The sequence below is a fragment of the Nannospalax galili genome, unplaced genomic scaffold (assembly GCF_000622305.1).
Source record: "Nannospalax galili isolate Female #2095 unplaced genomic scaffold, S.galili_v1.0 scaffold475, whole genome shotgun sequence".
In the NCBI taxonomy this organism is placed as follows: Eukaryota; Metazoa; Chordata; class Mammalia; order Rodentia; family Spalacidae; genus Nannospalax; species Nannospalax galili.
The window spans coordinates 3973580-3992094 of NW_008339435.1; the positions used below are offsets into that span (position 1 = coordinate 3973580).

General features: G+C 36.6%; 1 protein-coding gene across 1 annotated transcript in view; it reads left to right on the plus strand.

Moving 5' to 3' along the window:
* Positions 1 to 18515, plus strand: part of Sycp1 (synaptonemal complex protein 1) — a 152282-nt gene that overhangs the window by 67238 nt on the left and 66529 nt on the right. The window contains exons 17-20 of the mRNA XM_008834012.2: positions 6456 to 6560; positions 8606 to 8709; positions 11014 to 11131; positions 12205 to 12275. Of these exons, the coding sequence (XP_008832234.1) occupies positions 6456 to 6560; positions 8606 to 8709; positions 11014 to 11131; positions 12205 to 12275 (398 nt within the window). The remainder of the gene's footprint in view (positions 1 to 6455; positions 6561 to 8605; positions 8710 to 11013; positions 11132 to 12204; positions 12276 to 18515) is intronic.

Here is an 18515-nt window from a genome sequence, read left to right on the forward strand (position 1 = left end):
GTTTTTCTTTTGCTGCTTTCAGTATTCTCTCTTTGTTCTGTACATTTAGTGTTTTTACTATGATATGTCATGGGGAGTTTCTTTTCTGGCCCTGTCTATTTGGTGTTCTATGTTCTTCTTGTATTTGTATGGGGATGTCTTAATTTTGGGAAATCCTCTTCTACAATTCTGTTTAAGATATGGTCAACACCATTAACCTGAAATTCTTCTCCTTCCTCTATTCCTATGATCTGTAGATTTGGTCTTTTCATGGTGTCCCACATCTCTTGCATATTCCATTCCTGTGTTTTTTAAAATTTTCCATACTCTGCTTGAGTGGTCCAGTTCTTCAACTTTATCCTCCAGTATTGATACTCTGTTTTCCATTTCATTCGTTCTAGAGGTGAGGCTTTCCCCTGTTGTTTCAAGTTGACTTACTGAGTTTTGCACTTTTTCATTTCTACCTGAGTTCACTTTGATGTTTCTATCTCTTTTGTGAATTCATTCAGAAGTTTATCCCTATGTTCTTTTAGCTCTTTGATTTATTTGTTTGAGTGTTCTTTAAATTTGTTGAATTCCTTAGTCATGTTTGTGATTGTTCTTTTAAATTCAGTGTCCTGGGTTATCTCTAGGGGGTTCTCCTTGTAGAACTACAGGATTGGTGGGCTTTGCTGGGGACATAGTGTTTTGGCTTTTCATTTTATTATTCTTTCATTGTGCTTTTGGCATGTGAATTTCTTTCGTTGTTTATGACTCTGATATGAGAATTAAGTTGAAGTATGCTTCTGTTTGTATTATCTGGGTGCCTAGATCCTTTCTTTATTGGTTATGTAAAGTTGGTTGGTACAGGGTTCAGGTTCTTTCAGGTTTATTTTGGAGGGAACTGATGGCTTCAGATCAACTATTCAGGGATACCCACAGAAGCCCACTTGAGGTTCCATTCAGGTATACTCAGGCTTCCTTCACTGTGGAGGTAGGATCCAGGCTCTCTCAGGCGGTCCTGTGTGTTGTCAACCCTATGCCAGAGGGGGGCCAGAACTTGACACTCTCTGGCGGTCTGCTGAGCTCCCAGCCTTAGCCTACCAAAGCCACATCTGCCCTGGGGCCTTGGGAGGGGCCTCACGAAATCCCTGGTAGGAGGATGGTATGGGGCAATTAGGGGAGGCTCACTACCATGTGAAGGCAGGATCTGGGACCTGTCAGGCTGTCCCCTGGGTTCTCGGGCCCTCTGGTAGTTGGAGGTTAGAGGGAAGCCAGAACCCTGCACTCTGGCAGTCTGCTGAGCTCCGAGCAACTACCCTGATGGAGGTCTGAACCCACCCTGTCAGGCTGTCTCCCAGTGGGTCTAGTTGGAAGTGTGGGGTCAGAAGACTGTGGAGGAGCCTGGTGGCTTGGCAGCATAGGGAAATGAGATCCTAGAGGAGTGGAATGGCCTATGAGATAGAGTAGAATGAGGCCTAACTGGCAGCTCAGGGAAGTGAGATCCTAGAGGAACCAGGTGGGTTATGGGTGAGGTGGAGTAGGTAATCCATGTCTTTTAATTAGAGAATTAAGAACACAATCATTCCTGTAATTTTGTTGGTTGTTTCCCTGGTGTTAAGTATTTGTTCTTTCCCCTTATTCATATTAGGAGTGTGCTAAGTTTACTGCTGCACATGAGGAATTCTTTCCTAGTTCTCCTTTGTCTGCTTTTCTCATGATATTTATTCTTTCCTGTGTTCTTGTGATTGAAATTTTTTCCTTCCTTTTGTGTAGTGTTTATGTTCTGCAGTGCTGGTCAGAGGTCATGAATTGCTTTAGTCTATGCTTCTTGGAAGCTTTTTATTTCTCTATTGATCATAAAAGATTATTTTGGTGGATATAATAATCTTCATTGGCGGTTACTTTCAGGACTTCAAATACATCATGCTGTATTTTCCTGGGTTTTACAATTTCTTTTGAAAGGTGTGATGTTATTCTGATTGATTTACCTTTGTAAGTGACTTGGCATTTTTCTCTTAAACAGCTTTCACTGTTTCTTTGTTCTTTAGTTTTAGCATTTTAACTATGGATAGTTTAATATCCTATGGCTAGGTTCTTTCCTAATTTCTGTTTGGGGTTTTAAATGCCTCTTGTGCTTAGACATCCAATTTTATCTTTAAGTCTTGGAAATTAGCTATTGTAATCATTGGTAGGTTTTTCAGGCTTTTATTTTTTTTCCTTTCATTCATAGAATCTCAGCTTTTCCTACCTCATAGATTTTTGTTTGTTTGTTTGTCTGTTTGTTTGTTTTGAGACAGGGTCTCCCTGTTGCTCCAGCAGACCTGGAATTTGCTATGAAGACCAGGCTGGCCTTAATCTCACAGGGATTTGCTTACCTCTGTTTCCCTAGTACTGGGATCAAAGGTATGTGCCACCATGCCTGGCAGTGCCTCTTGGATTCTTAATCTTAGGTTTGGTCTCTTGATCATGTCTCAGAGGTGTTTTAAAAAAATTCTTAAACCACATTTTGTGGTTTACACACATGCCACAGCGTGTGTGTGGAGATCCAAGGACAGTTTGTAGGAGTTGGTTCTCTCCTTCCACCATGTGGATTCCAGGTATTGAGCTCAGGCCATCAAGCTTGGTGGCAGGTACCTTTACCTGCTGAGCCATATTGCTATCCCTCACATTTGTTAAAGGTTGTGGTCATGCTTATTTTCTTCTTTATTGATGTCAAAATATAGTGTTTCCTCAACCTTGTTTTTTTTCTCATATTTTTCCTCTTTTTGATCAATTTTGGTGATGCTTTCCACTGTTTTTCAGAATTTTTAATTTTAACACTTTTTTTGTTTCTTTTTCCTTCAAAAATCTCAATTTCCTTCATAAATTTAATATCCATGTTCCTGATTTTTTTCATCTGTGTTATTTGTCTGGATCCCAAATTGATTTCTGTGCTATTTCCATACTGTTTGTATCCTTTTTGAAGTCACTGGTCTTTTTTTAAAAAATATATTTATTATTTTTATTTTATGTATGAGTATATAAATATTATTTTCATTTTATTTTATGTATGTATGTGTGTAAATGAACCCATGTCATACAGTGCCCCTGGAGGTCGGAAGATGGCATTGAATCTCCTGGAACTGGAGTTATGGATGGTTGTTAGCTGCCATGTAGGTGCTGGGAGTTAAACCCAGGTCCTCTGCAAGAACACCAGTGCTCTTAACAACTGAGCCATCTCTTCGGCGTGTCACCGGTCGTTTTTACAGTTTGGCTTTTGAATTCTTTTCTTCTGGTGCTTCCACTATTAATAATTAAAATAACATTTTGTGTGTATTTGCATATGCATGTGTGCATATATATGTCATGGCACATATGTGGAGGCCAGAGGACAACTTATAGGAGTAGGTTCTACCATATGGATTCCAGAGATCAAACTCAGGTCATCAGATTTGATAGCAAATGCCTACCTGCTGAACCATCTCATCAACTCATTTCAGCCATTTGGATTCAGTAATAGATTAATTATGATCTCTTGGAGGTGTTATGTTGTCCTAATTTTTCGTGATTCTTATGCTTGTGTATTGTGATTTGTACATCTATTGATATGAATATCTCTTCTGACCTTATTTGGGGATTCTCTTAGTGAGCAACCTTTTGAGGGATCAGTTCCCAATACCACTCAGAAGGGGAAAACAGATTGCTATGGCAGCTGTGGTACCAAGTTAAGTCAGATATGGAATACACTTAAAATGGATTAAAGTCAATACTGCACCACCAATTACTATAAAACAGAAAATGGCAAAAGTAATGTAGAATAAGTTATGAAGTTAAAGATTTATTAAAAGTATCAATACCTATAGTAAATAAACAAAGGAAGGGAATAGAGGAAGAAGAACTTTTAAATAAAAGAAAGAAGAAAAAGAAGGATGTTAGGAAGTTATAGAGAAAAAGAGAATTAAAATCTGATTGTACGATAAAGAAAAATTTGGAAACAAAGTTTGATAAATATAAGAAGAGGAATAGAAAATAAAAACAAAAGCTTTTAAAAACAGTAAAAAGGGACTGGAGAGATTGCTAAGTGGTCAGGAGCACAGGCTGCTCTTACAGAGGGCCTGGATTCAAATCCTAGCACCTACACAGCAGCTACCAACTACCCATAACTCCAATTCCAGGGGATCTAACACTGTCTTCTGACTCTGTGGGCATTGCATGGCATGGGCACACTTACATACATATAGGCAATATATTCATACACATAAAGTAAAAATACTATTTTAAAAAACCAGTAAAAATACAAAAAGTACAATAGAAAGGAGAAAAAAAAAAAGCACAAGGGACAAAAAAAAAAACCAAAAAACAAAAACCCAAACCCCCAAACCAAAACACCCCAGGTCTATCTGATAGGAGAAATAAATTTCAAACATTTTTAACTAAAGATAAATAAAATATAGAATAAAACAAAAGAAAATATTCAGTTGGATTCTTTTTGGGATTTCTAATATTGGAGTAGTTTGTCAGTTGATGTTGGACTCTTGTCTTTTCTAATGTTTAGGCTAGTGCTGAGCCTGGACCTACTTAGGGTCAGATGCATAACACTGAACTGCCTTCACTTTAGGAATTTCCCTTCTTTGCATATTAAGAGCTTCTGCTGGACAGACTTAGCTTTGTAGCTTGGGATAGGGCAGTTTCTAACTTGTCCAGGGGCTCTTGAATTTGCATGCACCTGAGTTGCTAATGTCTAAGCAATGGGATGTATCTCCTTGGTTCAGTGGGGAATATGGGGGAAAAAAACAGCCCTAAGATCTGTACTGGAAGACCAGTCTCATTGCTTTCATATCCCACTCAGCATCAAATACTGTGTGGGAGGCAAGGTTAAATAAAAGAGTTGGGAAAACTGGGCTTCATCTAAAAGATAAGTCACGTTATTTCAACATGAGCTTCAGAGTCCTTAGTTCTAATAGCAATGAACCACTTAGTAGAGAGATGGTTGCAAAGATTGAGCCATCCACTAACTTCAGACTTGGCCTGTCAGTCTTCACAGCTATCCACAAATGATGGGATCTGTTTCTTACTATGGAGAGTGTGGCTACTGACCACTGTGCTCTTCACTGTCTGACCCTCCAGCTGCCTGAACTTCTTAGATTATCTGTATCTAGCCTTTCACCTTCCATGATTGCCTCCCACCTCAGGGCTATGGGCAAGTCATTGCCGGGCTCTCTGAATTGTGATAATTCCTTGTTTTCTGGTCCCCAGAACTGCTTAGTCTTAGCCAGTAGGCTCCCAGCCACAGCCATTTGAGACATGAAGAATGACAAAATTGACCTCCTTTCCACTACTGACTCATCACTCAAGAGTCACTGTTTTATCAAATTTAAAACTGGATCCAAGACTTGGCAAGCGTTGTGGACTTACCCTGTGTAAAGGGCCGGCAGTTTCTTTTCTCTAGGACCACCTGGCTTACCTTTCACATGAGGCGGCTTTTTCTTCTCTCAGTGCTCAAGCCTCCCGTGGTGTATTGTCTATCTCTGTTTGCTTTGTCCTGTTGTTTCGCTGTGCTTTTCAGCCATCCTATCACCTCCTTTGTGATTGCTAATGCTCTCCCAGTTATTCTCTTCTTGGAACAGTCTGTCCTTTGTTAACCTCACCTTTCTTAATTACCCTGTCACATGAAGGCAACTTCCAATCCACTGTTTTACTGTAGAAATCTCAGGTTTTTTAAAAGTTTGTTTTTATTAAATTTTGTGTATTTCATACAGAATATCTCAAACAATCTTAATCATATTTATACCCCTGTTCCCACTGGCACCCTTCCATAGCTTCCCCATTGGAACCCATATACTCTGTCATCCCTGTTAAGACCCACTGTGTCAAGTCATTGTTCCCAGACGTTCCCCTGTGCAAGTTCATCCACCGAGGTCTAGTCAGACTATCTTAGAGTCCCTTGTTTTAGGAAGATAAGTTCTTCCTCACTTACAGTAATCAGTTGCCAGTATTCCTTGAGCTAGGATTGGAGTATGCTGTTCATTTCCCCAGTTTGCTGGTTTTTTGTCTGCCTGAGAAATCTCAGGTTTTTTTTCTTAATATTTTATTTATCACTTTTATGTGCATGAGTGTTATTGCTTGCATGTAAGTAAGTGCACCCATGTCATGCAATGCCTGAGGAGGACAGAAGAGGCTGTCGGATCCCCTGGAACTGGAGTTACGGACAGTTGTTAGCTGCCATGTGGGTGCTGGGATTCAAACCCTGGTCTTCTGTAAGAACAGTCAATGTCCTTAACTGCTGAGCCATCTCTCCAGCCCCAAATCTCAGGTTTTTAATTAAGAATTTATTCTTGTTTCAGGGTTCTATTAAATCCTTTGTCATATTTTGTTTTTGATGTTTATTTAATAATAATGACTATTTAAACAATTTTAGCCAATTAAATACTTGATACTTCTATCACTCTTAGTTTAATTATTTTTCAATGTGTATAAAACTTGGCTGTCATTTTTTTTCTACTGTTTTTAAATAGGCAGAAGACCAAGAAGTTTTAGATGAAAAGAAACAAGTTGAGAAACTTGCTGAAGAATTAAAAGGAAAAGGGCAAGAACTAACTGGTCTTTTAAAGGCCAGAGAGGTTTGTTAAATGCTGCATTTTTGTTTCAACTGTTTTGTTAAGAGAATATATATTTGTAAAATAGATTATGGTGTAGCTGTTTGCCTTGTGAAGGATTTCATCACAGAATTCTCTTTAAAAGTATGTGTTTCTATTTTACTTAATATGCTAATGATTGATTTAGACTATACCTCAGGAACCTCTATATTGTAATGTGGGAAAGAAAGGTTAACATTTAAGAATCTGTCTTAAGCATAATGCTATGGTTTATAATAATTTTTTTAATTTAATTTTTTATGCAATGTATTTTGATCATATTCAGATTTCCTCCCCTATCTTCAGCCCCCCCTTATTACTCCCTGACCCATTTTGTGTACTCTATTGCAATTTTTTAAAAGCCCATTGAGTCTAATTTGTGTCCTCAAATGCCCTTTGGTGTGGGTTCATCCACTGGAACTTTGTTTAACCTAACCAGTATCACATCCTTAAAGAAAACTGACTGGGCTGAAGTGATGGCTCAGTGATTAAGAGCACTGACTATTCCTGCATAAGACCTGGATTTGAATCCCAGCACCCACATGGTAGCTAACAGCTGTGTGTAACTCCAGTTCTAGGGGATCCAACAGCCTCTTCTGTCCTCCGCAGGCATTGCACGGCAAGGGTGCACTTACCTACATGCAGGCAATACGCACATACACATAAAATAAAAATAATAAATAAAATATTTTTTAAAATTTACTTAAAAAAATAATTAAATAAAAATTTTTATAAAAGGAAAAGAAAACTGACTTTCTGAGCAGCTATCAGTTGCCAATAGTTCCTCAGCAAGGGTTGGTGCTTTTTACTCCCTTTCCTTTATGCTTTAGCTTATATAGGTCTTTTGCATGCTGTCACCATTGATGTGAGTTCATATGACACTGTCTGGGAAACACTGTATGTTTCTTAATGTCTTAACTGATACATTTAAAATTCAGCCCTGGGGCTAGAGACATAGCTCAGCAGTTAAGAACACTGGTCGTTCTTGCAGAAGACCCGGGTTCGAATTCCAGCACCCACATGGCAGCTAACAACTGTCCGTAAGTCTTGTTCCAGGGGATCTGATGACCTCTTCTGTTCTCCATGGGCATTGCATGACATGGGTGCACTTACTTACATGCAGGCAATACACTCATACACATAAAAAATAAAAATAATAAATGGTTGAGAGCACTGACTGCTCTCGCTGAGGACCTGGGTTTGAATCCCAGCGCCCACATGGCAGCTAACAACTGTCTGTAACTCCTGTTCCAGGTGACACGACAGCCTCTTCTGTCCTCTGCAGGCATTGCACGATGTGGGTACATTTACCTACATGCAGGCAATACACACATACACATAAAAATAATAAAAAAAAACAAAAAAACAAAGCAATACTTTTTATAGTGCTTATGTTTTAGTTTTTAAATGTCTTTCAAATTTGAAGTATGTTTGCAGACCATAACAGAAATACACTGCCTTTTCATAGTACTAGGAATGACTTAGATTATAAGACACTACCTGATTTCATTAATATATTTTTCTTACCAATATAAAATTACATGTTGGGTATGGTGGCACGTGCCTTTGATCCCATTACTTGGGAGGCAGAGGGAAGTGGATCTCTATGAGTTTGGTCAGCCTCATCTACATAGTGAGTTCCAGACATGCCAGGACTCCACAGTGATACTGTCTTTAAAAAAGAAAAAAGAAGAGAAAAAAGCACTAATATAAAATTTTAGTTGAAATTAATTATGTTATAAAATTGGTTAAAAATAATTATGTGTAAATATATTTTTTTCTGGTTGAGCTTCAGGATATCAAGATGGAAATTACTTATATTCAATTTGTAATCACTAGGTTCACTTCACAGTCAACCTCAGCTACATAGTGAATTTGAGACCAGCCTGGGGTACATAAAAATATTTCAAATTTTTTTTATGTCCTGCCAATTTTTTCTCAAATGTGTTGATTCTTAGACTAACCATATCTTTTACATGAAAAAAACCCTAGTAAAACATTTATCATAAATATATACATTTATTTTGCAGAAAGAGGTACATGATTTGGAAATAAAGTTAACTGCCATTACAACAAGTGAACAGCATTATTCAAAACAAGTTGAAGATCTGAAAATGGAGCTTGAAAAAGAGAAGTATGTTTTCCATATCTAGTTTATTTAATTACTAAGTTTTATGATAATAATATATTAGGAAATTATGTCTAATATTTATATGAATGGATTTGAAATTGCGTATTATTCCTATTTAAAGATCAGAATGAAAACCAGTCATGGTGTTTCACTCATGTAATCCTAGCACTCTAGAAGATGAGGCAAGAGAATTAAGTGTTCAAGGGCTGGATTATACAGTGAGACCAAATGTCAGAAAAAAAGATTTACCAACTTCATTGCTAAAGGAAGTATGTATTATTTACATAATAAGAATTCATAACAAAGTTAAATCATTTCAGATCGGTATACAGTTGTTATTCTTTGGTGTTTATGGACGTTGGTTCCAGGGACCCAGAAGGCACCAAAATCTGTAGATGATTGAGTCCTAGCATAGTATTTGCATATAACCTGTGCATAGCCTCTCATATTTTAACTCATTTCTCTAGTCCCTAGTCTCTAGATTATGTATAGTACTGAATACAATGTAAATTCTACAGTAAACAGTTGTTCTACTGTATTTAGGAAATAATGGCAAGGAAGAAGGGCTTTTTGTTTTTGTTGTTTTTGAGATGGGGGTCTCCCTGTAGCTTCAACTGGCTTGGAATTCAATATGTAGACCAGACTGGCCTTGATCTCACAGAGATCTGCCTGCCTCTGCCTCCCAAGTGCTGAGAATAAAGGTGTGTACCACTACTCCTAGTTAAGGAAGTTTCTTGTGCTCAGTAAAGACAGAATTTTCCTGAGTAGTTTCAGTCTCTCGTTGGGTAAGTCCATGAATGTGTAATCTCTAGATACAGAAGGACTAACTTATTTGGTTAAATTATTTCATAAGTTTGTATTGGTACAATATCAACATGTAAATTTATTTCTAGTATTATCCAAATAAAATATTCAACTGAATGATTTCACTTTTTACCAATTTTAGTTTGGAAATAATTACTGGTTTATCAGTCAGAAAGGAAGAAATTCAAGAGCCAGTCTGGTAGTGAACATGATTTTTCCCTTTTGGTTGCTTCTCAGGTATAGATAAAAATGAAAAAGTAAATAGTTGGGTGTCATGCCTCATGTCTGTAATCCCTATACTTAGGAGGCTGACATAGGAGGATTGATAAGAGTTTGAGGCCAGCTGGGGCAACATTGTGTGTCTATGCTAACCTTGGCTATAATTTCTCTGTTTTTTGTTTGTTTGTTTGTTTGTTTTTGGGGTGGGGGAGAGGGGATCTTTTTGAGATAGGATCTCCCTGTAGTGGGGCTGGCCTGAAACTCACTATGTAGACCAAGTTGGCCTTTATTCTCAGCACTTGGGAGGCAGAGGCGGGAAGATCTCTGTGAAATCAAGGCCAGTCTCATCTACATAGTGAATTGGTCCTGGTTGTAGACAATAACAGTAATTTCTTTTTTAAGTTTTTGAGACCTTGTTTGTTTGTTTGCTTGTTTTGGTCTTTTTGAGATAGTCTCCCTGTAGTCCCTGCTGACCTGGCACTCACTATGTAGACAAGACTAGTCTCGATCTCACAGAGATCTGCCTGCCTCTTTCTCCTGAGTGCTGCGACTAAAGGTATGTGCCACTTTGCCTGGCTGTCACTGAGACCTTGTAAGAACAATTTAGTGTTGTGCACAAAGTTTAGCATACTTTTATGCTAATGATTATATTTTAATTGCAAATAGTTAATGCTTTCTAGACTAATCAAAATTTCAAAAGTTTGAAACAATTTCTAAGAGACTATTAGAGGTAATTATGTAAAGAAAATAACAACCTGGGGCTGGAGAGATGGCTTAGCCGTAAAGAGCACTGACTGCTCTTGCAGAGGACCTGGGTTCGAATCCCAGCACCCACATGGCGGCTATGAACTGTCTTTAACTCCAGTTCCAGGGGAATCTGAAGCCCTCTTCTTACTTCTGCGGAATTGCATGACACGGGTGCACTTACCTACATGCAGGCAATACACACATATACATAAAATAAAAATGATAAAATATTCAAAAAAAGAGAAAATAACAGTCTTCAGATTTTGTAGAAAAGTGTGTGAAATTGAGAGTGTGGGGAATATACAAAGCAATATACTGTGTGACATATTAAAAAGTTAATATGGAACCAATTTAAATACATTTGAGGGAATATAATGTAATGAAGCAGTGTGACCCTATAACTTAAGGAATTAACTAATAACCAGTCTTGTCTTTATACCCTTACCCTTTCCTAATCCTAAGATTATACTGAATTATATTTCATATATCATCTTTTCATATTTAAATATTTTATCTGATATATTTTTTAAAAAATAGACTCAAGAATATGGAATTAATTGCAAACTGCAACAGACTTTCACTTGAGAACAAAAACTTTTTACAAGAAGCAAGTGATATGACCCTAGAACTCAAGGAACATAAAGAAGATATTAATGTGAGTTGACAAAAGTTACCAATGACTTAGCTTTCTTACTTGCAAAATTAGAGTGTTTTAAAATAGGTGACCTCTGAATATCCTTTTAACTTTAAAAATTGGATTATCTTATGGGTGATAGTTTTTGGAAGAAAAATATGCATAATATTCTTTGATATGGTGATAATGGACAACATAAAACAGAGACTACCAGCCAGGCGTGGTGGCGTGCGTCTTTAATCCCTCGGGAGGCAGAGGTAGGTGGACCTCTGTGAGTTCAAGGCCAGCCTGGTCTACATAGTTCCAGGACAGCTAGGGCTACAGGGAGACCCTGTCTCAAAAAAACCAAAAAAAAAAAAAAATAGAGACTGCCAATGGATGAAATTAATCTAATTTTTTTTTTGCCTTTTTGAGATGGGGTTTTTCTGTAGTTCCAGCTGGCCTGGAACTCACTATGTAGACCAGGCTGGCCTTGAACTCACAGGGATCCGCTTGCCTCAGCCTCTTGAGTGCTGGGATTAAAGACATGTGCCACCATGCCTGGCTAAATTAATTTTTAAGCATTAAGATATTTGTATTCAATAAAGTGTTATTTAGTCAAAAAAGATTCTATGGAAGATGTAGTAATGGATAAACTTGTCTTTTTTAGAAGAACATATGAATTAGTAGAAAAATAGTAAATGTTTTAAATAACTTAGGCAAAATAATGTCATACGTATTAATGGAACAAAGTGTTATTGGAGTTGACAAGTTCACTTCTGCCTTGGTAGAAGAGAAGTCATTAGAGAACATAAAATTGATTTTGACCTTGAAAGATGAATTATTAATTTAGTAGGTAATGATTAATGAAACAATATGAACAAAGATTACAAGCTTCAAAGCCTCATTGGGAAATAATGCATGTTTTATTAACTGCTATGTAGAAATTGTTAGGATTATCATTAATACAAGTCTAGAAAGTAGAACTATGCCAATTAAGTAGCTTCTGCTTTCTGTATAACTAAACCTTATTTTGATAGTTGAAGGGTTTAAATATTAATTTCAGTTAATAATTTTGTTGAAACAAAATAATATAGTGTTAACTATCTCCTTAGAATCTCAAAGAGCAAGAAGAAATGATGTTGAAACAAATAGACAGTTTGGAAGAAAAGGAAACACATTTAAGGCAAGAATTTGTCTTTTTGTCTCAAAAAAGATTTTAGGGTTTCTTTTCTTTTGTTGAATATTGCATAAAGAAAACTATTAGATTTAGGTTAATATTTTCGAATTTTGCTTAAAAATGAAATTATGATGTCTTTTATATTTAGTATTAAAAGTGAAATTAGATGAAAATTAATTTTTAAAACATCATAAAACATTCTAATTCTTTAAAATTTAATAAGATATACTAACCATATCTAAAAATATTTAAAAGAAAAAATTTTTTCAAATGACTTTTAGTAACATCAACTATTATATAATACGGGAATATTTATGCTCACTCTATTTTAAAGAACATGTTTGATCCTTGCTTATAATCAAATATAATTTTATATGATTCAAATAGAAAATTTTCCATTTATTTATGCTTTTAGATTTTCTTTCTCCATCATCTATTTTAATATTTGTATGCTAATTAAATATATGTAATAGTATTAACTATTTTTAATTTTGGATATTTACATTTTTCAGTTTTCCACTATCATTAATAATACTGAAGTAGACATTTTGGCATATACCTTTTTTTTTTCTTTATTTTGAAATTGAGAGAATACATTTCAGTTAGTAGACTTTACTAATTATATTATAGGTATAATGATTTCAGTGACTCGATCGTCAGTTGGTTTCTGATAGGTTTCATCAATTGTAAACAATGAAATACAGAAAAGATTTTGTGGAAACACTGGCTCCAAAATGTTTTAATTGTTATTCTGTATCATCACTAACTTATTGATCATTTTAAGCATAAATAACCCCCTGTTCTTATGATTTGCAATTACTACCTTTTGGATAACCTCTGGAATATTTCAAAATTTCTTCATGAGTATTTTTTTCTTTGTAAATTTGTCTGAATTTATCTATACTTTTCAGTCTTTTAAGGGTTTTTTTTTATTTCCTGTTGGCTGAAGGATATCCTTTATTTTATTTATAGCATATCTCTATAATCTGATATTTTTATTTAATTTTGGGCATTTTTTGCTGTATAGAAGCTTTCAGATTTTTCTATTAATTTTGACTTTTGCTTGTGATTTTATTTTATTTTTTATTTATATATACTTATATTTATGTGTGTATATGGATCTGTGAATGTAAGTATGGGTACCTGCGGAGACCAGACGCTTCTGATCCCCCAGGAGCTGGGGTTACATGTAGTTGTGAACTATCCCATGTGGTTGCTGGGAATTGAACTCAAGTCCCTTGGAAGATACGTGCTCTTAACCACTGAGCCATCTCTCCATCCCATTCCTTGTGATTTCATATCATTGCTTTTATACTTAAATTTTTTTGCCTTCATGAATTTACACACCAGACTTTTTATTGTTCTTCTAAAATGTGTATACTGATACTTACTTTTCCCATTTCATTTTTTAAAATTATTTTATTTTTATTTTATGTGTATGAGTGTTTTGTGAGCATGTAAGTGCACCTATGTGGGCAGTGCCTACAGAGGCCAGAAGAAGGCATTGGAGCTCCTAGAACTGGAGTTTCAGCAGTGGTTAGCAGCCATGTCGTTGTTGGGAACCAAACTCAGGTCTTCTGCTAGAGCAATCAGTACTCTTAACCACTGAGCCATCTCTTCATCCCTTCTTTTCTTATTCTTTAAAAAATTATACAAACATTTCAATCCATCAGTTTACTTTTTAGCACAAAGAATTTATGGCATGATAATTTGATTTGCAGTTTATTCTCTTCATCCCTATCTGTCTGTCTTTTGAACAGGATCTTGCTATATAGCTCTGGCCAGCCTGGTACTTGCTATGTAGACCAGGCTGACCTTGAACTTTCAATGATCCTCCTTTCCTTTGCTTTCTGGTTACTGGGATTGTAGGCATGAACCACCATGCCTGGCTTGATAGGCAGTTTACTGGTCATTATTTTGTATCTTTTTGTGTGTGTATATTTTGTTTCTTTTTAATCCATTGATAACTTGAATGATCTCCAAATATTTTGAGGAGAGGTCTTTTTTATATTTATATTGAAATATGGTTTCTTATGTTTAAAGAATGTGCTTTTGAAAACCTCCTACTTTAAATTATTTGAAATCTTTAGACCATTATAATGTACCTCTTCATAGAATTATCTGAAGATTGCTTGAGATATTCTGAATAAAATGTTAAGTACAGTGTCTGATACAAAGTCAGTGCTTAATTATTAACTGTTACTAATTAACAGATTTGGAATATCATCTTGTACTATACTTATAATGATTGTGTTTCTCCTTTTTGCTCAAGTTTCTTCTTCAAAAGCATTGTTGTTTATATATTGATTATATTAAACACCATTTTCAGGATAAAATGTGAAGACACATTTTAAAAAGAAGCTCTTTTTTAAATTATTAAATTAATAAAAACATTTATTTAGTTTGAGACAGGGTCATGCTTTGTAGCTCAGGCTTGCCTTGAACTTTTGATCATTCTGTCTCAGACTCCTAAGCGCTGTGATTGTAGGTATGTGCTGCTATACCCACCTCAAAAGACTCTGTGTGTGTGTGTGTGTGTGTGTGTGTTGGGGGGGGGCCCTGAGTGTATGAGCATGTATATATGTGTACATGTGTGTATGGAGGCTAGAAGACAACTTCGGGTGTGGTTCTTCAGGCACTATCCACCTTTTCTTTTTATTTTTCTTCCTTTTTTAAAAAATTACTTTATCATTTTTATTTTATATGTATGCGTGTATTGCCTGTGTGTAGGTAAGTGCACTCATGTCGTGCAATGCCTGTGGAGGACAGAAGAGGCTGTCGGATCCCTTGGAACTGGAGTTTCAGACAGTTGTTAGCTGCCATGTGGGTGCTGGGATTCGAATCTGGGTCTTCTGCAAGAACAGCCAGTGTTCTTAACTGCTGAGCCATCTCTCCAGCCCCCTTCTTCCTTTTTTCTGAAAGACAGGTCTCTCATTGACCTGGAACTTGTCAAGTAGGTTAGAGTGGTCAGCCAGTAAGCCTCAGGGATCTGCCTGTCTCTGCCTCCCTAGTACTTGGATTATAAACTTGCCCCACTAGTCCCTGCTCTCTTATAAGTAGGTTCTAGGGATCAAATTCAGGTCTTCATGCTTGCAAGGGAAGCACTTTATCAGCTGAGCTATCTCCCCAGCCTCAAGAGCTGTTTTTAAAAGAACATTCAAATTATTTGAGCAGTATTTTCTAAATGTCTGCATACTGTACGGACTTAATAGAACCCTAAGTATGAATATTTATGAACAGTAAACATAACAATTATAAAGTTGTACTCAGTTAAAGAATAAAACTTGTAAGATTGTTCAGTGGGCAAAGGAGCATGCTATCAAGAACTTGAGTTCAGTGCCTGGAACCCACATTGCTGAAGGAGAGAACTGACTTCTTCAAGTTTTTCCCTGACCTCCACACATTTGCCATTGTGTGCACACATGCACACAGATCCTCATTCTAAATAAATGAATACATGTAAATTTAAAAATTATCCTTGATTTTTTTCCACATTTTTTTTATTCTTAGTCTTTTATGAAGTTAGTTAAAAATTAATGAACAAGAAATTAAAGAGACTGCGCTGCAATTAAGTTAGAATATTCTAACTGAAAAACAATTACTGTGAAACTATTTACATTCTCATAGAATTATAAACATTTCTCAAGGAATACTTTACAGCACAACTTTTTTTTTTCATACAGAAGAATTCATTCCAAAGCAATTGACATTGAGACGTTTTCACATGCATTTCTAATCTCTATATACATGACTATCACTGGTCACAGTCGCCCACCTTCTGAGCTCCTCGGCATCTGAGCATGAATACAAACTCGTCAGATAGACAGCCTTCCTCTCCCACTAGAGGCTCCATACTCAGCCATCCCTGTCACTGTCCACTGTGTTGTCAGCACCCTCATCCATTCCCCCCTGTCTGCCCTTCTGGTAAATCTAGTCAGCAGTGAAGAAAAATAATTATCAAGGCTGTAGTGATCATATGAAACCTTGGCTGTATCTTTATCCCAAATTGATTTGTTGTAAGGCTCAGTAAAAGCTAAAATGTAAACACAGCTCAGCAATGGTCAGGGGATATGGTGGGCATGCTTTAAATGGGAGAGATGCTGAGTTCTTTTCCCCTGTGGTGTTTGGAAAGGTTCCTGTCCTCTCCTTTCCATTTTAAATGTGAGTGCATTTATTCTCTCTCATTTCTTCACATTTCCAGCTTTTTATTTTTATTTTTTATAAAAGTAGTGGTGCCCAGAACAGAAGCGTTAATCTATTGGTAGCCTGATGTGGGGCAATTAATTAAAGCTTTAAGTTAGGATCAATTTCTCAAAACCCCACACTCGGTAATGGGCTCTAAAGCTGCCCATTCGAAAGGGAAGAAAAAAGGTACATACCTAGCGTCTGGTTATAATTTGGTGCCATCACAATAAGGCAATAATAATTCTAGTTGAGGATTGATAAGGGCCCCTTCTGGTGAATGCCTCATTTTCCTTCTGTTGATCAGAAGCCTGATGGCAAATTTTTTAAATGACTTGGAAGACACAGCATTATACTGAGTATGATAGTCTCCCTTTTCTGACAATTTCCAAAGTTAGTATATCAGTATTTTCTTTTCTGACCACAGGATGCAATGTATTTATTGTTCTCAGACTTGTCCTACCTGTCACTCTGGTTATGCTTGAGACTTGAGGTCTGAGAAGTTCATTCCCAGTACAGTTAGAGTTAGCCAGGCTGTAAAACAAAGAGGTAGAAACCCTGCCTCAGGAGGGGATGCCAAGGCAGGGATTTAGATTCAGTGAAGATTTTCAACTCAAACACAATGGGAATAAAATAGGTTTGGGAAAGATGGAGTCACTAACATTGTATAGACTATGAAGGGAGCATTCTGTTCACGAAGTTTCCAGATTTGGGAGCGATTCCAGATGAGCTACTTAAAAACAGTTTTCAAAAATTTAAGCTTTGGGCAAGCCTTGTTATTCTACCAGAGATGTGTCTTAAGTTTGTCTCCCCCTCTGTGTGTCTCAGAGTTTCAGGGCACCGTTCCCTGTGTTGGTACTCAGATGCTGCTGCTTTCGTGACATTGTCTTACTGTGCTCCTTGGAGGGGCACAAGGTCTCACAATTAGTAGAAGTTGCCAAATCTGCTAACCAAAGTAAATCTTCAGGAAATCTTAGGTATATGTCTTCCTTAATTAGTTGAGTGCCTGTTCATCTATGATTGGATACATCACAGATGTATACCCACAGAACAGAGGAGAAGCAGAAGGATATATGAAGGATCACCTAACTCACCAGAAGGGAAAGTAGCTGAAAAAACACTAATTATACCGTGGATAGATACATTAATGTTTGTATTACTTGAACCTGGGTAATTCAATAAACAAATGAGTTTTATTTTGGTCCATGGTTCTGTGGTTCAGTTCTGAGGTTGAGCATCAAATTTGCTGATTACTTTCCTGCTTGCAGAGTCCCATTCAGTCTCTAGGGCATCACAGCAGAATCAGGAAGTTTGTGTGTGTCATGTTCTCTTTGTAATACCACCAGCACTGAATAAAGGGGACTCCAGCCTGATGACTTTTTCTAACCCTAATCATTCCCCAAATCTCCTATTTCTAAATACTGGATTTGGATTAAGTTTTTACTTACTACTATGGGGGTTAAGATACAACATGATTTTCAGAAGGAATACACCAAAGCATTATGCCTCACCTTTACCAAGCAGCTCAGTTCCACATCACTACTTAAAAGAATTATTAATGAAAGTTAATACTATTTTAATAAAATGTAAAATATGTTTTAAAAGTGTCATCATGATACCAGCCAGAGGGAGGTGGCTGTTACATTTCTGGGGGGAAACACATGCTCCTGCTAGTGCCTACTCTGAATAAACTACATTCTTTTTTCATTTTTCATTTTCTGTGCTTTATCATTTCTCAATCTTTTACTGATCTAACCAATTCTCATATATTTGGAATCCAACACTTTCTGAGTTTTTGCAAAGAGTAAATGTGTCAAGGGCTGACCCTTGGGGTTTTTTTTTTTCTTTGTTTCTGGTCAGATTTTTCCCACACAGCGACTGGAATCCAGGGGACCCACACTCATTCTGCTCGTGTGTTTGCTATGGACCAATCAAGGCAAACGCCCCTTCTTCCTGATCATATGTGTGCTTCTGAATGGAAGAAATGCATGAATTATGTATTAAGATCAGAGCTATATTTTTAAAATGCTCCTTAGTGGGACAGCATGAGAAAAAATATGAAAG